Consider the following 24,269-nt stretch of genomic DNA (forward strand, 5'->3'; position numbering starts at 1 on the left):
AGAAGAAGAAGAAGAAGAAGAAGCAGTAGCAGTAGCAGTAGCAGAAGCAGTGGTTATCAAGAGTTGAGGTTTAGTCATGCTAATGCTAAGTATCCTTAGATATTTAGTGGAGATAGAAGAGGGGTCTGGGAGGGAGAAATGAGTTTGGGGTTCATTAATTATGTAAGGAATACTTAAAATCAAGAGAATGGTAAACTTTCCCAGAGAGAGTGCATAGATACTAACATGAATTATATACTGTAGGAGAGAGTCCCACTGATGTTCGTCAGGAGATGAGCAGTAACGGACAGCAAAATCGAGTAGCTGGAGTGTGGGACAATGGAAAGGAAGGAGTATTGATCCTAGAAGTAAGGAAAATTGTGAATAGTAATGGTCACCTATGCTTAGTGCTGTACAGCTCAAATCATGGAGCCTATTAAGTGACTATTACATATTTGTGGTCGTTTGGTAAAGTATTGATGAATCAGAGGTTTAGCAGTACAAAATAAGAGATTCAGACTATATGTACAACTCTGTGAGGCTGTTTTCTTGTAATGGCAGAAGCAGAACTGGTAAAGCAGTTAGCTAGGAGGCAAGCAGTCAGCCTGCTGAGAAGTGCTTGTCTTAGGGTTTGCTGACAGTCACCTGCTGTGGGTCAGCAGGGTCTCCTTATAGACTGTGGCCTCAAAGGACCTGCCTCTGAGATGTGCGTGTGTAAATGTATGTGTGTGTGTGTGTATGTATGTATATGTGTGTGTGTGCATGTATGTATATATCTGTATTTATATATCTGTATATGTAAATATGTATGTATATATTTATATGTGTGTGCACATATAAATATATATATGTGTGTATATATATATATATACATATATATATATGATATGTTGCAAGTTGCCTTCTGACCTTCACGTGTGCATGGTCGCGTACATCTATGTATGGGACAGGCACAAATACACAGACACATGCACATACATATACACACACAAACACATCTATGCACACTAATAAATGTAAAAAAATGTAAAGCACTGGCTTAATATATTTTTTATACGAATATATACATGAAAATGTAAGAAAAAAATCTACATGTAACATAGAAATGGGAAGGAGGGCATAAGGAAGGGTGAAGGAAACATATGTTTGTGTATATATATTTGTATTTGTGTGTGTGTGTTGTTTATATTTATAAGACACCAATGAAAATTTTTTGTGGTTTTCATCATTTTATTTTATTTTTATTTATTTATTTTTTTATTTTGGTTTTTTGAGACAGGGTTTCTCTGTGTAGCCTGGCTTGTCCTGGAACTCACTTTGTAGACCAGGCTGGCCTTGAACTCAGAAATCCGCCTGCCTCTGCCTCCCAAGTGCTGGGATTAAAGGCGTGCGCCACCACACCCGGCTCATTTTATTTTTAATTAGCATACAAAGTATTAGATAAAGTTATGAAATTCTTGAATAAAGTGTGATTTAATTTATTCTCCTTCCCTATTTCATTCCTTTGTCTCCTTCACCCTTCCTTATGCCCTCCTTTCCATTCTCCTTTCATTTCCATGTCACATGGTAGATTTTTAAATATTTTTTTATATTTTATACTGAAAAACATAGATTGGATGAGCTCTTTAAATTTCTCTGTGTGTGTGTGTGCATATGTGTGTGTGTGCATACTGTAACTGACCTGCCTGACTTCCTTTGAGGCCAGAAACTGCATTTCTAGCTTTTAGCACCTCATATTAAACCAGCATCGGATTAAATAAGGAATTAATTGCTGGAGCCTTTTCCCTCTTATCCAGATGCCCCTTGCTTATTAGTTTAGGGGGAGGTTTGGAGCAATGAACTTCTATTGAGAAGAGAGTCACCCTTGCAGAAGTAACACTTTTATACTAGAAAATATGGATAAACTTACATAAATTCATATACAAATTCATGCTTACATATTTGTACATCTCCATTCAAACCAGTTGGGATCAGCTTACATACTTATCTCATAACTACATACTTACACACATCCACACTTACGTATTTATATGGAGCAAGACTAAAAGCCAGTGCAGAAAGAACTCATTCTGGATGAAAAATGAGCTTCAAACTTTAGTGCATAGAGATGGAAAAAGCTTCTGCCCTTTAATTGCTAAATGAATTAAAGCCAAATCTCTAAGAAGAAAGCTTTGTTCTCTTTAATAAGACTAAGCCTGCCTTGCTATTAAGAAAAGGCCTGTTCTGTCCCACAGTAAGGAGAAGCCTGTCTGCTCCTTCTGCTCTCTCTGCAGCTTCTTCTTTTTTTCCTTTTCCCCCTCTGTATTCTGCACATTGGTCTCTTAATTTTTTACGTTGCCTTACAGTTTCTAAGTTACTCCACTCTGCATTCTCCTTCTAATCTTGCTCTCTTTTCTTGCTGCTTTGGTGTAACAATGCCCTTCTACCAGTGCTATATTCCCAATGCTGTTTCTCCCACTCCTATGACCAGCAATGTAATCTTTCTTAGTCCTTTCTACCTTCTCCAGGAGAGTAGATCACATGATTTACCCAAGCATCTCTCTCTATATATTTTTTTTATTTACGAAAGTTCACTAGAAGTTCAAACATAATTTCAGATCATAAATTGAATGAGAAGTTTAAAACAGAGAATGCCTACATGCATATCCATTAAGAGTAATTATCTGGCTAAACATTCAACATCTGTCACTAGCTCTACAGGTTCACGGAGAATTAAAGACCATAATGAAGTTATTGTTAAAGTTTTATAGATAAACCCAGTCAATATTATATCTTCTGTCCTTGTACCTATCCTCAGTTTCCTTTTTATGCCTTTTGGTTAATTGTTTTACAACCTCTTGGAATGTGCTCTAAGTTGTAGATGCCTGCTTGCTCTCTCCGAAGCAATTAACTCATGACACTGAAGACTGTCAGAGTTCTCAATGTAGTTTTGACATCAGAAAGGACTTAATCGCAGTCCTATTACCATTAAGAATTAAGAAATCATTTATTTGTCTATATATCGTCACTACAAGACAGTACATCTTCGTTGTTCTGTAGAGATCTACTCAAAAGGGTGGGATAATACCTATTGATTGTTATATATATTTAATGATAGCAGGAAAAGCATATCAATATCAGGAATCTTTCCTAAAATCAAATCTCCTCAGCCTTGCCTAAAGAAGCAGTTCTGTCATTAACTTCAACAACCCATGGTGGAACCGTCTAAATCTCCTGCTAGATTTTAGCTTCTTTTGGATGGCTCCTGGCAGCTAGCCTCTCTGCTTCCATCGTATAGGTCCTAGGAATCCATCAAGTCATCAGGCTTGTTAAGTAAGAGCCCTTACTCATTGAGCCATCTTTTGACCCTAAGTCAGTCCTTAATATAAGGCTACTTTCCATTCTCTTTCTCTCCAGAGAGAGGGGCCTGGGGAGAATATGTATGTGTACATGCATGCTGGCATGCTTGGAGGGGCCAGGGGGTATTGTTAGGTATCTTCCTCTCCACCTTGATTTTTTTGATACTGAATCTTGAGCTTAACAATTGGTTTGATGGGCTGCCAATTGAGACTGTGATTCATCTTTTTCCACTGCCCACCCTTACATACACTGGCTTTACAGATGTAGGACACCTTGTGTGGATTTTAAGCTGATGCCAGGGATCCAAACTTGCTTTTAGATCCACATGCTTTTAGAGCAAAGGCTACTACTCTTTGATCCATCTCCCCTGCCCCTTATTATTAGTATTGTCCTTTGCATCCAATAATATCTCTAGAGTTTCTTCAAATGCTAGCTTTCAATTGTGTCACTTCAAAGTCTTGTACAGTATAGTTTGTCATTTGTGTGTCAACCCCATCCTAGGGTAAAGTTTTTTAGAAGGGCCATTTTTTGTTTGTTTGTTCATGTGTCCATTCTCTAATCTACAATCTATTTATGACAGATACCTCATAAATATTTTGAATGAATGGCTGTTGTGCTCTGATTTGGTGTTTGATATGTTTACAACAGAGGTCAGGGCCATCCTGAAGTTTGTGGTTGGTTGCTCATTGTAGAATTGTGTGGCCATTTTATTTTCTGCAGAGTTCCTCTGAAGCGTTCATGGTGAGGACAGGATCACTGCAGCTCAGCAGCACATCGGTAGGAACTTCATCTCTGAAGAGAACGAAGCGAAAAGCACCTGCTCCACCTTCGAAAACTCCCCTGGCTCAGACTGATGAAAGGAACTCTGCAATGGCTCATGGTATTCTCCTTCAAGCAGTACAGTGGCTTGGACTTTGTGTGTTAGTGCAGACAGTAAAAATAGTGGAAGTCATGACTTGTCTTTTTCCCCCTCCTTGAACCCTTGGCTGGTTTAAAACTCCCTAATCAGACTAGGCTAGCCTCAGACTCATGGAGATCTGTCTGCTTTTGCCCCTGAGTTCTGGGATTTAATGTATGAACTTGGAGATATATTCTCATTCTCATATTCTCTCTCTCTCTCTCTCTCTCTCTCTCTGTATGTATGTATGTATGTATATGTGTGTGTGTGTGTGTGTGAATAGTGGATAGTCTAATTATTCTCACTTAACTGCTTTTGAAAAATCTGCAACAAAGAATGACAAAATTATACAGCTTGATTATTGTAATGGGCTCATGAACAGTATGCAGCTTTATTCAGAAAGACAACGCCATTCCATGATTGACTACATAGGAATGGAAAATGAGATAGAACTTACTCATTTTACAACTGGACTGTAAGGTGCCCTAGTAAGTTTAGGTTCGTCCTTCCTAGATGAAGTAAAAGCAGAAAATTCCTTAGGAGTTGTTTCTCTTCTGAGTGTGCCATTTATCAGTTGTCTTGCATCTTTCAGGCCTACCTTTGGAAGATGGGATTGCTCCAGACAGCATGTTGGAACTGAGCTCTCCCGAGGGAATGTCCACCCCAGGTATGCCTCTTTCACCCCACACGGGAACTGTGAAGGGAAGAAATGTCTTTACAGTAGAGAAATTAATCTGATTGGAATGCTCTTTGTACTGAGAGATTTGAATCTTTTCTACACATTTGTACTATGAAAAAAATCCTCCACCCCCTTCCACCACCAAGGAATAGACACAAGGATAAGAAACTGGCAGAAATCACATTTTCAGTTCTGGAGTTCTCTATTTGGTCTATTATTTTTTTCCTTATGTGCTCTCTAGTGAACAGTTAACCGCTTCCTTCTAGGTACTGACACACCCTGGTATGTCACATTCCTTAGTATGTTTCAAAGACTTAACATTAAGCACAGGCTCTTTGGGCAGCTGCTTCAGCTATGAATTCAGCTTTGATGTGTTCTCCTCTTTACAGGGAATTTCTCTCACATGTACTTTCCACCACATAGCTCTCAGTGTGGATTCTCCCAAGGAAATGAAGTTTAAAAAAGAAAACCAGACATTTTGATTTGTCTTTAATTATTTCAACAGTAACGACTTAGAAGCTTTTGTAAGAATAAATCTGAGCAGGGTGTGGTGGTACAAATCCGTAATTGCAGTACTTAGGAGGTTGAGGCCAACCTTCCTTAAGAAGGGAAAACTTATTAACAATCTCATAACCTGAGTACATTAGCATGCAGATAATTTGTAAGTGTGAATGTTGGCCAGGCACGAGTGCCTGGATTATATCATTTATAGTCACAGAGACAGACAAGTTCAGGAACAGCTTACCTTTTTTTCTTGACTTTTAACATGGTACATAGAAGTTTGGGATTTTAAGTTGTAAAAAAAAAAATCCCCTGTTTATAAATAAAATATTGCTATTACATAAGTAGCATTTTTTTCCTTAGAACAGTCTGTACAGTTCATTCCAACTCATCTACAGCCATCTCATTGCACACAGGGACTTTACCAAGATAATGTTGCCCACATAAAAGACATACAGGAATTAGAAGGTTTTGAAGTTTGAAAAAGATGGCCAGGCTACTCAGACTTCGGCCTACGTCTGGGTCTGTGTTTTCAAGGCTATTCCTTGTTATATGTGAGCTTGCAGCGCTGATCCCACCACATCTGGATGTGTGCTTGCTTTGTTTTAACTCTCTTCTCTGAGTACCATTTCTACAGACTCTACTTCTTTGACAGAGGGCTCCCTTGGTCCCGGGTTCCTAAGCCAGGAGCAGTGTGCTGTGTCCAAGCCGACGGATGAAATCTCTGAGGGCCCTGGAACTCCAGAGGCAGCTGTAGCATCCTTGACCTGTAGGTGCTCAGGCTGGAACTGGCTGGGGCTTTGTATAAGCCATCGAGTATAGATCAGATTGCTCATTAAACCCTGTAAAGTGTTTCATAAGTAAATATGTGCACAGTTCCCTCTTTCCCTTGAAGTTTTATCCATGTCTGAAATGTGCTGTTTTCCTGAACCATCTAAACAAGCAGGGCAAAGTGTAGAGAGAAGCCACTCCGCAGCTCTGGGGGCCACTCCTGTTTGTTTTTGGCTTTCTACCATTCTCAAGGGCTGCTTGATCTTTATTATTCTCGATGAATATGTAAGAGAATGTTTACATAGAATATTTATACTTATTCTCTGCTGAACTCTACCCATTTGCTGTGTGGCTTATTTTCTCTAACATATTCTCAGGTGCTTTTCCTCTTTTAAAAGTAGAATTCCAAAAAAAAAAAAAAAAAAAAAAAAAGCCAGGCATGGTGGCGCAGGCCTTTAATCCCAGCACTAGGGAGGCAGAGGCAGGCAGATTTCTGAGTTCGAGGCTAGCCTGGTCTACAAAGTGAGTTCCAGGACAGCCAGGGCTATCCAGAGAAACCCTGTCTCGAAAAACAAAACAAAACAAAAACAAATAAAAAGTAGAATTATTTTGTTATAAGATAGCACAATATTATAATTATGATACTCTGATCTCCTCATAAATTTACTCATTTTTAAAAACTCCAAAAAAAAACCCCTTTATCCTTTCAACTTAGTCGCCTAAAATTAGTATACTATCTCATGCTCCTTGTAATCGTGCAAAATTGTTTGAAGACTTTGGCAAACAGTTTGATGAGGATTTTGAGATGAGTAGAGATTAATGCCAGGCCTTTGTGCTAAGGGAGAGATCTCCCAATGTGCTTTAGCCTCACCCTTTGGCAGGGTATTTAAAGATGAAATGTACACATGCACTTTCTATATGACACAAGAAGCCTTGCCTGTGGGTATTTCTTTTTTTCAAGAAAAATGAAAGCCACACGAGTACACACCGAGTGCACAGAGATACAGATTCCCTCATGGTCATTGACTACAAAGGGGAAATTACTCAGAGGTTTCTAAACTGTAAAACAGAATTAAGGTGTAACCCATCCACCTACACAGTGCAGTGTTGACTAGAAAGAGAAGCGTGTTTCGGATTGAGTTAATAGAATGTATTTACCAGAGGCATGGTATCTGTCAAGCAGTTTTTTCATTTTGATGATAATTTGGAAACACAGGGTATCTGAAGACAGTAATACTTAAATGTTAAGTTTAATAGCTTTGTAAGTCAAGGCAGCAAACCCTTCCTCTGAAATATTAGTTGCATTTCATCTTCATGTGTTTCAATTTTATTTAAATTCTAGTTCCTTGACATTTTTTGAATAAACAAATTTTTATGAGGGAACTAGTCAATAGCACTACTAGTACTTTTCTCTTTTCTTTTCTTTCTTTCTCTCTTTCTCTCTCTTTCTTCCTCCTCATTTTCCCCCTCCTCTCTTCCTTCTCCTTCACCTCCTTTCCTCCTCCTCTTCTTTCTTCTTTTTTTATTTATTTTTTTTTTATTTTTGGAGACATGATCTGTGGTGTAGCCTAGGCAGGCCTGAAATTTTCTATATAGAGCAGGCTGGCCAGAAATACTTTCAGACTGTGCCTGCCTCTGCCTTTGGAGTGCTAGGATTAAAGGAGTATGCACCAAACTTGACGTTCATTTTGTTTTGTTGTTTTGTTTGCAAAGGGTGTGGCTGTCTTGCTCACTTTAGACTCAAGTTCTTAGGAGAAATCATTCTTTTGCCTCAGTCTTCCCAAGAGCCATGTTTCTTTCTTTCTTCCTACCTCTTTTTGTTTTTCATTCAGATTGATTGATTTATTGATTTTGATTGAGTTGTCCTGGATCGCACTGCAGACCAACCTGGTATTGAACGCACAGAGATCTGCTTGTCTTTGCCTCCTGAGTGCTGGGATTAAAGGTGTATGCCACCATACCTGGCTCATATTATTCCTTAGAGATCAGAAGTTAACACACTCTCCTGTCTCAAACTAAAAGTAAATGTCTGTGTCGGTATATGCATGGTCTGGCCACTGTAGCAGTGGTATATGACCTTAGTGCCCCACTCAAGGTAAAGCTAAACTTCCTTCAGATGCCGTTATGTCAATGGAGATGTTTAATTTGTTTAAGCAGAAATCGAGAACCTTGTGTATTCTATGACTTCCACAGTTAATCTTGACAAGAATTTTGAGTACTTAGCTGCTGGAATGTTTATTCCCCCCCTCCCCTTTCCCCCTTCTCTATCTCTCTCTTCTCCCTTCTTCCCCCTCCCTCCCTCCCTCTCCCCCTTCCCCCTCTCCTTCCCTCCCTCCCTCTTTGTGTTAGTGTCTGCTAGTAGACAGTACAAAAAACTAATATATTATTAATTTGGATTTTAAGTTGTTAATTTGTTTAATTCATATCATGTGACTATAAAGTAACTAATCAAAGGTATTCATTCGTAAATGCAATGATGTGGGGTTTATAAGGTTAACCTTTCATGAACAAAGCCCAGAGTGATAAGCATGGTTCTAGAATGGGGGGGACTGTGAGATGGACTTGTTTCCTGTGCGCATGTAGCATTCACCATTAGGAAAGCATTTACTGTTACTTTGGAACCACATTTTACAAGTCTCTCTAATTATGACTATAATTAGATACCTAGGATGCTAGATTGCTTAGGGTGAGCAAGGCAGATTAATTTTCAGGATTCTGTCTGCATTTCTTTGTAGCTGGTATAAGCTCTGATTACAGTCTTGAGGAGATAGATGAAAAGGAAGAACTGAGCGAGGCATCTAAAGATCCGGCTGGAAGTATTTCTGTGAAGTCGCCTGACATTGCTTCAGCATCGACTGATATGAGAATTACAGTGGAGAAGGATCCTGATTCAGCCCTCGGCATCAGTGATGGAGAGACCTCTCCAAGCTCCAAGGGAAAAACTCAAGAAGGCTTCTGCACAGAGGGGCAGTAAGTAGTTCCTGTGTCTCAAGTGTTGGTGGTGGTTTGTTGGATTAATGCTTTTCTTGGAAAGACAACTGATATTTTAAGCTTAGCTATAGTTGGCCATGTCTTTTAGATTCTGTCTCTTGTAATATCCTTCTTATATGTAATTGTGTTCAAGTGAAAAGGCCAGTTCAAGAGTTGTAGCATCCCCATGTTAGATAATCATCACACATAATGTTGATTAATTGTAATTAATACAATTAATTTGTCTGAGTCTAAAATATTCTGGTTTTTTTCCATATATTTTGTCTATTACCTGCTTGAACCAAAAATATCATTGACTTTTCACTTTATATCAAATACATTTGAGCACTTTCACTACCTGAACGGTGAAACCACCCTATAGTTAGAAGTAAATTAAGCCACTGCATTTTGACACTCAAGTCTGTGATGCAAGAACCACTGTCCATCTGATGCAGAAATTTTGAAAGCTCTAGTCCACTAGTTCTATGTTTGAAATGTTAAGATGAAATGCACAACAAGCCTATGAATAAAGATGAAAGCAAACAAGCAAAATAAGCTTTCTTCATCAGAAGTTTGCCTAATTTGCATGGGATTGCCTTCCAAATTAAACTCTTCTGAGAAAAAAATCAGAGAGGTCAATTCACATTCTGATTTACGGAGTTGACTTTGCCAGATTCAAGACTAAAGTGTTCTGTTTATTTCCTTTTGTCTTTAGGATAAAAATAGCCCCTAATAACTAAGTAACGACGTTCATTTGGAAGAGTGTCCATCTTACCAAGCCTCTTACATCTTCCTTTGCAATAGGACCAGTGTACTCAAGCTAATGTTTCATTGCAGCATTTCCTCTGTTCTGTTTTTCTTTGCTGTCAAATTTCTAATATTTGGCAGAAGGGGGTAATTATTTCAGTCCATCTGTCTTGGAAAAAATTACAGCCTAGTTTCTTTGATGGTCTGTTTGAATTACCTTCATATCTCACATACAGTGTCTTGTCTTCCAGAGGGCCATATCATCCTCTTGTATGCCATCTAGGCAATGAGGACAGAGTATCTGACAGTATAAAAGACATGAAGACATTGGGCCCAAACCAGGAGAGTGGTGAGTGTTACAAACAGTAATGGCCAGCACTGTCATAGACTGATGGACCAAGGACTGTTCTTAAGGACATGTTGAGGCAGCTCTTTCATGCATTGGTTCGTTTAATACCTGTCTCATTTATGAGTATTATGAGAACTGTTATTCTTAGTTTTCATGTCACAGATGAGTAAACCATGAAGATACTGTCTCATAACTAGTAAGAGATGGACCTAGGATTTGAACATGGAAAGTACCACAGTGATCCTTTTGCTGTGTTGCTGCTCCTCGTGATGACCCACCTTTTGAGGCTATAGAACTTAAATTTCAGATCCTAAGCTTTGGTCCTCTGAACATCTGTCTGTGACCCGAGTTCCTCTCAGTTCCCTAGTGCATGTTTTACTTAATACTCTAATTGCCACACTCTGGATGAAACTTGCCTGCCTGATTTTCAAGCCATCCAGTTGTGCAACATTGTTTGCCACTATTTCTCCATTCTTATGCCCAAAATTAAGGCAGTTTCTTCTTTTGTTCATGATGTAACAGGTTCAGTTCTGTCAGTTGGCATAGGGCCATGCTGTCCTTGAATAGCAAACTGTTTCCATCTACTTTGGCTATTCAGTTTCCATCCACACCCTTCTCCTGTGTTAAATTTGTTACTTGATTACTGCAAGCCATACACTTCTGAATTCCTGGCTTTCCAGCCAACTCATACAGTGTTGGATAAGGGAACTGAATCTATGACTTCCTGTGAAACTTTTATAGCACAGAACAAGATGTGAAGACACATGTAACATATCTACATAGGATTGCGCTTTAGCATAGAATGATGCTCTGTGGAGAAGTCAAGGAATGCATGATGATACATACATCTTAAGGGAATGAGAAAGCCTATGAAGTCCTATGGTTCATTCTGCGCTAAGTGAAAAATTTAATAGTCATAGAAAACAAACACAGGGCTATAGAATTCCTATTTGGGAAAGAAATGGATAGTTTAATACTATTGTTGTCAATAGCATTGACAATGAAGATGGGTGTAGTGGTGGTGGTCGTGGTAGTGTGTGTGTTTGCCCTGCGTGTACTACAGTACTCCATAAGTAATGTGAATGTGTTTATATCTGATTATTTTTTACAATTTTAGTATTCTTCTCTGATAGTACATTACAATGTTCTAAAACTCTTCTTGGTTCTGATTTTCATTGTATACACTGTTATGACAATAGTGTTGCTATTGAAAAAAACCACGATTTTATAACTATAACATTTGGGAGTTAATTTACTTACTTATTTCACAGTGCTAGGGTTTGTATTCAGGGCTTTGAACACAGAGGGGAGGCCTCTAACACTTCTGTAGATCCCAGTCTTCAGAGCTCTTCCTTACACAGAGCATGAAGACACATAGCTGAGTTCTCAGTATTCAGAAGGCTAAGACACTAACCCTGCTTAAATAGTAAACCTATCTAAAAATCAACCAGTCATCCCCTTTTTAATTTGATAGTCAAAGCAGTAAGATTTTGACACCAGGCTAATGATAGGTTAGTTACAAGAATATCTCAGTAATATTGTCTGTGATCTACATGTACTTTGTAGTAACCTTTATCAGCTTGTAGGTGATTTTAGAAAATCATTTCTATTATCCTTAGGATGTTTTATTCTCCTTTTCTTCATATGCACTTATCTAAACCATCGTTTTGTACCATTGTAGAAGTCAATATTAGTTTTGAATCATGAAAAAGTAGAAACATAATGCAGTAGCTACCTTCTCCCTCTATTGGCATCCTTGGAACTGATGCAGCCATTTATAGACATTGGGTGAGCATCATCTGTTGCAGGAAATATCTAGAGCTAACCCCTGTGCCAGGTGATCTCATTCACTCTGTTTCTTGGCCTGCCAACTCACCAGCCTGCCTAGGCCACATGGCTCCCACCAGGCCATCTCTTGGATGGGCCCCCCTGTGTTCCTCTCACTTTCACACAATTGCCCACACACCCCTGGTTAGCCAACTGAACACCTAATTACCCAGTAAAATCAAGACTCTTAATGCTTAGTTAGCCAATCAGATTTATGTATCAATAATAACATGATTTACAAGATGCCAATACAAAATTTCAGAGCCAAATAAATGATAATGAAAAAGCTTTAACCCAATTATTCTAACCTTTTGATAATACCATGTCTGCCTCAGTTCTGGTTCTCCTTCATCTCCTTCGACCTCTCTCTCTGTCTCCTCAACTCCTTGCTTTACCTTCCTTTGCCTGTCCAATCATAAGCCTCCCATTGCCCCAATGGGATTGGACAGGGAAAACCCTGCAACAATCATCGTTAGATATGAACAAGGGTGGGCAGCTCATTGGGCAGCAGGGTATAGCTTGTCTTCTTCACAGTCTTTGGGAATAATTGTGTATTAGAGGGAATTAGAGAGTGATTGGTAGATCAACTCATGGAAAATCTGAGACCTGAAATTCAGAGTCTCAACATTAATGAATTAGAGTTGCTTATCAAGGATTTATAAAAATATTTTTACACGTGATTATTTTTCCATAGAAACAGCCCATATTGTTTTCTTTGCTCAATACTTTCCTTTGTATTATTAGGCTGAAAGTGGATTGTAGCACTCCAGTGATCCAGTTATAGATAGGTAACACACATTGAAAAATTGAATTCTTCATTTTGAAATACGTTCTTGACAATATTTTTTTTTCTCTCAGTAGTTCAAAATGAAATCATGGTCTGTGCCACAAGCACAGATTATGTGAAAAACAGACCGGTGAAAATGGAAACCTCCATAGAAGGCGAAGCTCTGAAGAAAGCCAGCGACATGGAAACTGATAGATTGTCAGGCTCTCCTGCATGTAGAATGGACAATGTTAAAAGTTCGAGGGAAAATCATCTAACAGCATCACCAGGACCAGATCAAAAATTGAACCAACCAGGTGTAGAGAAGACGAAAATGCAGGATGCAGCAATTCAGGCCACCCCTGCCTGCAGCACTTTTGATGGGAATCACAAAGCCCATAATTCATCTGACCCCAGGGCTGATGAGACTGTGCAGGCTTCGGATGGCAGCATATCAACTCAGCACTCCTCTGCAAGTCTCCAGGATTCTGTAAATGCCTCAAGAGAATTCAGGAGTCAGGGCACCTCAACTTATGTACAAGATAGACTCCCTGAGAAAGAGCCAGCTTGTACATATGGGAACAATGTCCCTTTGTCACCTGTAGATGGAAGTACTAGGAATCCAGCTGCTCCTTACCTAAAGAACTTTCCACTTTATAGGCAAGACTCCAACCCCAAGCCAAAACCTTCAAATGAAATTACGAGAGAGTATATACCTAAAATTGGAATGACTACTTATAAAATAGTACCTCCGAAATCCCTGGAAACAGTGAAAGACTGGGAATCAGAAGCAGTGGGGAAGAAAGATGACCAAAAGATGCTCGCTGTAGGGCAGAAGCATACGATTGAGAATATGACAGAAACTTCCATGCAAACAGAAGTCCCTGTTCCTTCTAAAAGCTCACAGCAGCCTCAGCCTGACCTTAAACCAAAGCCCAGCTCAGGAACAGAGCGTCATTTGCACAGGACTTTGAGCTCACCAACTGGTACCGAGATGAACCCTCCCAAACCACCCAGAGTGACTACAGACACTGGCACCATTCCTTTTGCGCCAAATTTGGAAGATATAAACAATATTTTGGAGTCAAAATTTAGATCCCGAGCTTCAAATCCCCAGGCCAAACCAAGTTCATTCTTTTTGCAGATGCAAAAGAGAGCGTCAGGCCACTATGTGACATCTGCAGCTGCTAAGAGTGTCCACACTGCCCCTGGGCCTACCCCTAAAGAGCCAACAATCAAGGAGGTGCAGAGGGACCCACAGTTTTCTCCAGAACAGCGTCCTTCTCCCTTAAGTGAAAGGACTCACTCTGCTCCGCTGCCCAATATTTCAAAAGCTGATGATGATATAATTCAGAAGCCTGCTGAGACCTCTCCTTCTCCTGTAGCTCCCAAACCAATGACCCTTCCTGCTGAGACCTCTCCTCCTCCTGTAGCTCCCAAACCAATGACCCTTCCTGCTGAGACCTCTCCTCCTCCTGTAGCTCCCAAACCAATGACCCTTCCTGCTGAGACCTCTCCTCCTCCTGTAGCTCCCAAACCAATGACCCTTCCTGCTGAGACCTCTCCTCCTCCTGTAGCTCCCAAACCAATGACTCTTCCTGCTGAGACCTCTCTTCCTCCTGTAGCTGCCAAGCCTGTGGCTCTTCCTGGTAGTCAGGGAACATCACTAAACCTGAAGACCTTGAAAACATTCGGGGCCCCAAGACCATACTCCAGTTCTGGCCCCTCACCCTTTGCCCTTGCTGTGGTGAAAAGGTCACAGTCGTTCAGTAAGGCATGCCCAGAGTCAGCCAATGAGGGCTCCTCTGCCCTGCCTCCAGCTGCCACACAGGATGAAAAGACACATACAGTAAATAAGCCTATGGTGGGCTCCCAACATGGTGATGTTGATAAGGTAATCCTGAACTTTTCCAGTATAAGTAATCACATTCTAGAACAACTTGGTTAAAGTAGCCCGTTTTATACCAATACTTGGGTATAGTTATGTATTACCTAGCTCTGAATTAATGTCTTCAGGAAAAGGCTGGTAATGCTTAAGAATCTGAGGTTTTACTCTGAGAATTATAATTCATTTAACTCGGACCTTGTTATAATGGCACTGTTATATAATTGAATCATTAGCAAATATTTTAAAGTTTCTCTCCTCACACACTTGTATAATTATTGAGAGTAGTGACTGTTTTCTTGTGCTTTGCTAACTTTTTTTTTTAGCTGTTATTATGGTTTACTTTATTTTTCTCTTCCACTTTCATAGTACTATACCAAGTAAATAGTTTTACTCATTTGAAATAAACAGTATCAAAGATAGCAGGGGCTAAAAGTGTCCAGTTGTGTGTTTTCTGTCACTCACATTCAATATCAGCTTAACAATCATCTCTCAGGTAATTTAATTTAAAATGATAGTAGCTTTAAAATGTAGTTTTCTTAATTATCCAGTTTGTTATTTTCCATTGTAAATATGTAGACTAAAATACCATCCAACCATGGTAATTTAGAAAAAGTCCCTTTGAACTGAATTGTCCACTAAGAAGTCTGCTTTCTGAATTCACATAAAATAGTCAACGGGGATGATTAAATTCACAGTGTGGTTCATGGTAATCCACAGGCAATCTTTACAAAACTACTTTGCATACTTTACTCTGGTAGTATTTAAAGAATACTTTCATATTTGTGTGACAATTCCAGAAGCATTTCGTTCAACTTTCCCTACATTCCCTAAACTACGAGAACAGTGACCTTGCTGCCGAGTAAATATTTTTCCATAATGTTAAGGTACTACTTACCTTGAAGAATATCTCCTCATATGTTTGACATTTATGTTTGTTAGGTGAATCTAGCATCAGGAAGTGATATGTGATACAGAAGTGGATTCTTGGCTTGGGGAGAGCCTTCGTTTTCCTTGAAATGGATCATCATTCCTGAGCAATAAAACCTTAGCTTAGATAGAGTTTGGGGTCACAGCCTCTGTCCTATGTAGTTCACTTAAACAGTAAAGACACATATTAGGCAGTTGGTGAAAAAAAAAAACATTTTAAAGATTGCTTGATATAATACTTCAGTTAAGTCAGTTAGTAAATATTTGTTCTTAAGAGGCTTAATTAAATTTCTGATTATTTAATTTGGAAGCTCTTAACATTTATTTTTAGTCTTATGGGAAAAGTCAAGAAAACCTGCTGAGCTCATAGTTCTTGAAGTTTCTAGAAACAAACAAACAAACAAAAACACAGGCAGCTAAGTGTAGGAGAGACACTAATACCCCCATGTTAAATCATACTGGATTCAGAAGTATAAAAATGTGTCAATATTCATCTGCCTTGTGAACTTCCCTGAGTATGTTAGAGTGGGGAAGATGGGTTATTTGTCAGTTTGTAGAATTTTTGATCATGATTTTTGGCTCTGGTAGCCAGTTCCATGTGTCTGCAATATTAGTGTTCTTGGATTTACACACAAGAAAATTGCCACTTTATGCATGAAGCAAAAAGAGGTAGCACTTTTCTTGCATAGGATCCTAAGCTGAGAAGGGAAGATAGATCATGGATCTCCCAGCTAGCCCTGACAGAACTGAGGCATGACGGGTAAAGATGTAGAGCTGTGTCTATGTCATGGGTGGTTTTGAAAGAGTAATTAATAATAAAAACTTTTTAAATAGGCCTTTCTTCTCTTAGAACTCATAAAAAATATCTTGTATTTTTATAGCAAAATAACCCTGTACAGAATGAGCACAGTTCTCCAATGCTGACTCCGGCTGATGGCCCATCGTTGGCCCTGAAGAGACAGAGTTCTCTAACATTCCAGAGCTCTGACCCAGAGCACGTGCGACAGAGCTTGCTCACTGCAATCCGGTCTGGAGAGGCTGCTGCCAAGTTGAAGAGAGTAAGTTTTCCCTATCAGATGGGTAACAGTGGGCTTATTTTCAACCTTGTCAAACTAGTACTTGATCAGGGGGTTCTTCTAACATTCACATATGAACAGAAAAGATGCCAGACGTTACGCTTTTCTGCCCAAGATCATTTTTGAGGTATAAACGGAAAGAACCGGAGTCTTATATACCTAAAAAGTTGTCATCATTTTTTTTTTCTTGTCTTCCCACTCTGTGGGACAGGTGCACAATATGACTATATTCATTGTTGTATATGTGGAAAGGTAGCCTGAATTCTCATTTTAAGAAATTGCATTGGCATTGTAAGAAAGACTCTATTGAGCCCACTCCACCGGAACAGATAGACTTTTACCAATGGGACCGTTAATGTTTGCAGTCATCTCTCAGCGGTCAAAGTAACTGCTGTATCTGGGTTTTACGAATAGTTTTATAGATTAAGTTATGGATAGTAAAAGGAATTTAGAGAATGTAGAAGACCTCCACGTGGTTCAGCTCGTCCCTGCTTAGCTGGAGAAGAGCAATGAGAGGGAGTTGTGATTCCTCTGGGCAGAATGTGAGTGTCTCGGGTGAGGCTCTCCTCCTCTCTACCTCCTTCCTCTGAGAGAGTATGATCAGGCTGACCAGCCACTGCCATGGAGTTATGCTAAGAGAAGCATCTCCGCATGGAAGTTCATATTGTACTGACTCGCTGGGTTTCATGGCATGAGCTTCTTTGGTGATCACATTAGAATGCAGTTAAAGACAGATTAAGAGACTTGCCGAATGAAGCATTGAGTTTCACGAGAATTAAAGCAACAGAGGAATATAAATACTGAAAAACAGAAATACAAGTGTCTTTGGTGTTGTACCACAACAGCCCATGCTATGCTAAACCATTCAAGGCTTCTGCACACGAGTGTGTGTGTGTGTGTGTGTGAGAGAGAGAGAGAGAGAGAGAGAGAGAGAGTGTGTGTGTGTGTAAAACCACTGAAGCCAAACAATACATTAAGTAGTTTCAGAAATGATAGAAACATAAGGGAATAATTCAGAGGATACATCAAAAAATTTCAGATTATATATAGGTACCAAGGCAGCAGAAAATACATACAGATTTAAATGTTGAAATTAGCATTTTACCAGTCCTCTTTTGTCAAGGGGAAAATACACCAATGTCAATAAATAGGAGATTCTTGTTTATGAAATACTTTCTGTTCTTTACTCGGGAAGTTAAAGAGGAGTTCAAGCCAATTTCGACCAATCTAAGATTCTTAAATTCAATAAATTAGAGGCACACACATTTTTACTAGACACAAGGGGCAGGAAAGACAATTAACCCAAGCCTCTGCCTTCTATGTAGCCTCAGCCTGAAAAGCAGTATTGCATTAGATTAGTAGGAGAGCCCAGTGCCTGCACAGGAGTTGAACGCAATGCTTTGGGAACGGGCAAGTACATATACTAACTAGCTTCAGGCTACGCATTGCAGGATGCTGTACATTGAACTGCAGATGTACTTCAGGCCAGCAACTGGGTATTGGTGGATGCCTGGGCTTGATTTGGCTTTCACACAGGAAACTCTTCACAGCTTCTAGAAAGAGCTGGATCTGAGCCAACAAAAAGGAACCTAAATGATGTGCTTATAATTGTATCCTATTTAAAGCTCATTACTTTAGATTCTATTGAGGATAAAACTTTATCGTATTGAGTAGGAGGCTATTAACAGCTCGGAGCCTATAGAGTGTCAACTCCTAAGCTTTTAATGAACACTTTAGACAAAATCTATTTTATTTCACTAAAAATGGTTTATGGAACTAGTAATATTCATAATCTCTAAACTTAGTGACAAGCATTTCAGCTCTAGTATGTACTCTTAAAAATTATTTTTGTGGGGGCGGGAGAGATGGCTCAGTGGTTAAGAACACTGGCTGTTCTTCCAGAGGACCCAGGTTCAATTCCCTGCACCCACATAGCAGGTCATAATTGTCTGTAACTCCAGTTCTAGGGGATCTGACACCCTCACACCAGTGCATATTTGAAAATAATGGAAACCAAGACTTCTGTATAAACAGTGCTCATGCCATATTTGTTGTAAAGTTGCAAATAAATATAACTCTTAAAAATAATAAACAGTGTTTCTGAAGAATAGACCATCTTACTGAAACACTTTTTATGTTCTTTGATAGTCCATACATCTGCAATGTATGTTGATCATATCTGTACACCATTACCACCCCTCTAGGAATATGACCTGTCGAGCCAGAAGTTTAGCAACTCCAAGAACTGTTCTAGGTTTGAGTTCCACCTTGTAGAATAGGCCTGAAATCCGATCGGAAAGTGGTTAGTTATTCCACAGCATTCTTTCCACTATTGCACTGATGGGCATGCCATATAGCAACAGGAACTCAACCTGAGAGCATGCACATGTCCTTCCCAAGCTCCAGCCAGACAAATCTGAATATGGAATGGGGAGGGAAGATGGCGCCATGTTTGCCCATATCTGTCTTTGAACTCATATGTTCAGTTTAGCTCCAGGTACCATCTTAGCTATGGCTCTGGTTCTTGTAGAGCAGTTAGATTTCATTAGAATAGCTACCTCGCGCATTAGTCCAATTCATGTGTGCTATGTGAATGTGGCTGTGAACATGCTATGATCTTTTCATGATTCTCTGGGGTTTTCTCATATCTTACTCCCATTCACTGTCCATGTAGCCATGGAGACTAGTTTGTCTTCATACAAAGCTTTAATTAGCCTAGCACAGTATTTTCAAATTGTATTCAATCTTCAGACTTATCCATGAACCAGGAATCAGCAAATTGTCCATAGAGAATGAAGGTAAATCTTCCATTATTGTACATCTGTTCTGACATAGAACTTTGGCTGCTTTCAGTGCTTTTGTGTTGCCCCTGAATTAATTCAAAATCGGGCTGTTACATTGTTACAAATAGAATATGCTTTTAAAAAGAGTCTAAAATAAATTTATATTCTATAGTTCATATTGTAGATTGTCTTAGGATGTAAAATTTGTCTGACTAAATGGTAGTATGTTAAGAACAAACAGCCATGTGTGCCTTACAGACTCTTCCTGGCTTGTATTATTTAATTAGCTTGCTTTTCATTATTTTTTGGTTTGATTTTTAAACATTTTAATGTTGACAGTTCGCTCTAAATAAATAAAAGTTTTATAAAATTAGGGTGTTTCATAGGCACAGTTCAAATTTTGTGTCTACTCAGGAAACTTCTGTAACCATCAAGGGTAGACGATCCGCAGGCACATCAGGAAGTTCTTAAATACTACTTTTTTAAAAGTAACTTTGGGTGGGGAGGGTGGATCTGGAGAGATGGCTCAGGTTATGAGTCCTGTCTGTTCTTGCAGAGAACTCAAGTTCAATTCCCAGTGCCCATGTGGCCCCTCACAACTGCCTGTAACTCTAGTTTCATTGCATCAGACAATCTCCTCTGGTCTCTGTGGGCACTAGGAATGTACATAAACAAAATAGTTCATATTTAAAAATAATTCTGTTGTCAATGAATTGCATGCATCATGTACATAGCTCAAACAAGTCAAATAACACTCTTAGTTTCTGAATGTTTCTTAAATTTGTATTCCATTTAAGAAATATTCTGTAGCACTCAACTTTGACAGGCACCAAAAAAAAAAAAAAAAAAATTCTGGAATAAAGTGGGATCCAATAGACAGAATCTCTAATCTCAGAATTTATACATTCACTGGAGATTCTAATAATATCTTCTCATTAATATATTTAAATACCAAAGAAATAATTTTTTTCTTTTAAGGTAACCTCTCTTTAGTGTGTTTTTTGTTTTGTTTGTTTGTTCTTTTTGAGACAGGATGTGATCTACCTGTTGTAGCCATGGCTAGCCTGGCTTTCACAATTCCTCTGTCCCAGCTTCTCAAAGTGCTGGGATTCTCATGGGTAGGTGCCATCACACCATGTGAGCAATTGCATCTGGCATATTGCGATGCAACCTTCTACAATATTTTATTAGTGTATTAACAAGTCTAGTTTATACAATGGAAACTTCTAGAAATTCACACACGTACCTCTCTATGGAGCTCCTCATCCTAGGTAAGAGCTATGCTATTTAAGATGATACTGTATTTGCCTTTAAAAAAAATCAGCTTCCAACATGCTAGGTTTCTGCATGGTTTTCCCACACATTGCATTTTAGTTGGCTCTCCCCTGACTCCTCTCCATCTGCCTCCTTGCACTTCCCACTGTAGCATTCCCCCCCCCACTACCCTCTTTCACTTTGTTCTCCTTTCCCACTCCCCTCGCTTAAATTATTTTTTTACCCAGTTCCATGGCCCCTTCCTGGTTTCCTGGCCTTTATCAATATTTGCTTCCCCTAGTATCCTACTCACATTTCTGTTGCTATTTAAATCCATGACCCAAAGCAACCTGGGAAGGAAAGGGTTTGTTTAGTTACAGGTTCCAGTCCATCATCAGAGGAAGCGAAGGCAGGAACTCAAGGCCGGTGCTGAAATAGAGACTACAGAGGACCATTGCTTATTGACTTTCTCCCCAAGGCTTGCATAGCAGCCTGCTTTCCTATACAGTGCAGGACCACTTGCCCAGGGGGTGACACCACCCACAGTGGGCTGGGCTATATACCACATCAGTCATTTATCAAGAAAGTGCCTTACAGATTTTGTCTGCGCCAATCTAATGGAAGCATTTTCTCAACTCAAGTTCCGTCTTCATAAACAACATTAGCTTGTGTCAAGTTGCCAGAAAACTAGCCCAGTGCACCTGGATATGCATAGCTAGCTAGCAATGAGATGCTAGGATCACATATGTGAGATAGCATATGGCATATCTCTTTCTTTGGGTCTTTCTTGCTTTGCTTAATATGGTATTTTCCAGTTCTAACTATGCCTGCACGTTTATTTTGTATTGCTGAGTAAAATCTCTTTGTGTATAATAGCACATTTATCTTATCTCCTCGTCTATTCATGACCTTTCAGGCTGATTCATTCTCTTGCTGGGGTGAAAAGAATAGTGAAACCATGGATGTGCAAAAGCTCTATGAAGTATAACTCTGAAGTAGGATATGGAGGGAGTCTTTTGGGAATATGTCCAGGAGGTGTAGTATTCCCAGGTCATATGTTTCTTCTATTTTTAGAAGCCCACATGCCAATTCCACAGTAGTGTTGCTAATTTACACTTCCACCCACAGTGGATAAACATTCTCTCCCCCTCCCCCACCTTCAGCTTTACTGTCATTTGTTGGCTTTTTTTTTTTTTCCTTTTTTTTTGTGGTAGTCATTTTGACTCAGGTAAGATGGATTCTTAGAGTAACTTTAGTTGCTCTGATGGCTGTGGCTAGAGATGTTGAACATTCCTCAAATAGTCATAGGTCATTTGCCTTTCTTCTTGAGCTGTCAGATCATTGATGCTTTTATCAGTTGCCAGTTTTATTATGTTTAAATTTTGCAGTTCCTTATGTAATCTAACATTATGTCCTTTGACAGTCCTGCCTGACTGTCGTAAGGGATTTTTTCCCTCCAGTGGTTTGCAAATGGAATGCTCAGCCATTGGGTTTTGAAGGCTGAGTGTTTATTGATTGAAACTTCCTGTAAGGCCCTTCTCTCATTCGATTGTTACAGGCTTGACAGTTGACTATAGCCCTTGCTATGAAAGAATTCTTAAAGATCAATTTTGTTGATTGATGCTTATGTTTTGAATATATAGGGAGTCACTAAGTGGAGGATTTCAAACTACTGTCTGACATTAGAACCAAATTGTAAAATTTTGCAAAATTTACTGTACCTTTTCCCAATCCCTTCTGAGAAGCCAGGATTCATCCATCTCGCTCAAACTGCACTGAACAGCTTGCCTGCACTCTGTTTGTGCTCTTGGCTTTTATGTTGGCTTGGTAATTTTATAAAGATTAAGATGTGTTGATGGGTTATTTAACTTGTTTGTTGTGGAAATAACAACTCTCATTTTCCATTTCATGATAGAGTGAACATTTATTCTTAATTATTTGTAAATCATTGAGTGATAAATACTGAATGCTAACATTTACAGTTAAGCAGAAGTAATAATGTGTTAATTGTTCAAAATTAGACAGCTGTCTCATTTTATAAAAACTTGATGGGAACAAAATGTGTTTCTTCCTCTTAGGTTACTGTTCCATCGAATACAATATCTGTGAATGGGAAGTCGGGCCTCAGCCAGTCCATGTCCATTGACACCCAGGACAGTCGCTAACATTACCCTGCTGTGACACACTTCACCGACCAGCTTTCTGCCTACAAGAAATATTGACAAATATATATTTAGATGTACATTAATATATAAATCTGTTCAGGAGTAAACATTTGTATTATGGATTTAATACCAAAAGAAAAATCAATAGAATCTATAATTTATAATAATTTTTGGCCTTTCTGTTATAGCTAAATACTGCTGCTTTAGAAATGTTAAACAAGGTGTAAATGACTTGGTTTTTTCAATGAAGAACAATCACTGCTTATGTTTTTTTTTTTTCCTTATGGATACACTGTGCACCATGAAACAAAGGTGTAAATTGAGATTTATAGACATACTGTATGACACAGAAACAGGCAAGCACAGACTAACATTTACTGCCTCAGCGTTAGGCTATAATTAGAAAGATAATATATAGTACGGCCTTTGTTGCTGAAAGACATGGAAGACTAGTAAATCAAATAGATAATGTTCAGTTATTTTTATTGAAGAATCACTATGAGACTTATTTTATGTATTCTTTAATTACAAGTGTCAGATCTGTAGGTAACAGTTGAGTATTTTTAAATAGAACACTTTAACCTTTAGAGGTAAAATTGCACAAGAAGACTTTAAGATATTTTCTGTATATAATTATGATGTTGTTACACAGATATTGCATATTTTCTAATGCCAGAGGCCTTATAATATCCCTGTGAAAATGTTGATACAGTGTGACAGTTATCTCACCTTTGCTATAAGAAGGAATTGAGGGCTAGTTTATGTCCACATTCAAAACTTTGAAGTCAGACATTTGCAAAATCCTGATTTTTAATGAAAGAAAATGCTAAGTTAGTCATTTATGTAGCTCAGATGCTAGCCATCTAAATGATAATATGTATTTCCCTGAAAGCCAAAATCGTTGAGAGAAACAGTACTTGATGTGTCGGCTTCCAGTGGCCCAGAAGTTTAGAACGTGTTAGTGTTCTGGACTTCCTTAAGAATTTAATTCCTCTTTTATTCAAAAAAACTGCTCAGACACCTGACACTGACCTTTTCCTAAAGCTACTGGAGCACCTGTCATTCTGACACATAGGAACCTTTTTCCGTTTAATAAAAGCAAGTTATATATTTACAGTCTGTTGTTTCCCGTGTAGCCTGTGTTAACGAGCATATTTGAATACCTGACCTGAAGCACATGTAAATGTCTATTTTTTTTTTATGAGTGTGGGTGCTCTGCCTGCAAATATGCCTGCACTCCCTGTGTGTTTAGATCCTGTGAAGTCCAAAGTGAAGCCCTGGGTCCCCTAGAACTGGTGTTACAGGCAGTCGGAGCTGGAAATGGAATCTGCATCATCTGAAAGAGCAGCC

The 24,269-nt window shown here is 39.0% G+C and overlaps 1 protein-coding gene across 11 annotated transcripts in view; it reads left to right on the forward strand.

The window, feature by feature from the left end:
- The window catches only part of Cobll1 (cordon-bleu WH2 repeat protein like 1), a 159,298-nt gene extending 135,263 nt beyond the window's left edge, over window positions 1-24,035 (forward strand). For 6 of the 11 annotated variants that reach the window (XM_021154795.3, XM_021154785.3, XM_029473786.2 and 3 more), the window contains 8 exons: window positions 4,039-4,198; window positions 4,809-4,883; window positions 6,052-6,165; window positions 8,903-9,137; window positions 10,136-10,233; window positions 12,919-14,720; window positions 16,523-16,699; window positions 22,833-24,035. In XM_021154795.3, coding sequence (XP_021010454.2) covers window positions 4,039-4,198; window positions 4,809-4,883; window positions 6,052-6,165; window positions 8,903-9,137; window positions 10,136-10,233; window positions 12,919-14,720; window positions 16,523-16,699; window positions 22,833-22,919 — 2,748 coding nt within the window. In that variant the 3' untranslated portion in view covers window positions 22,920-24,035. The remainder of the gene's footprint in view (window positions 1-4,038; window positions 4,199-4,808; window positions 4,884-6,051; window positions 6,166-8,902; window positions 9,138-10,135; window positions 10,234-12,918; window positions 14,721-16,522; window positions 16,700-22,832) is intronic. The other 5 variants (XM_029473785.2, XM_029473787.2, XM_029473788.2 and 2 more) reach the window with 3 other exon arrangements.
- The last annotated feature ends 234 nt before the right edge of the window (window positions 24,036-24,269 follow it).

This window comes from Mus caroli, unplaced genomic scaffold (assembly GCF_978045245.1).
Source record: "Mus caroli unplaced genomic scaffold, Mus_caroli_1 scaffold_2, whole genome shotgun sequence".
Taxonomy (NCBI): Eukaryota; Metazoa; Chordata; class Mammalia; order Rodentia; family Muridae; genus Mus; species Mus caroli.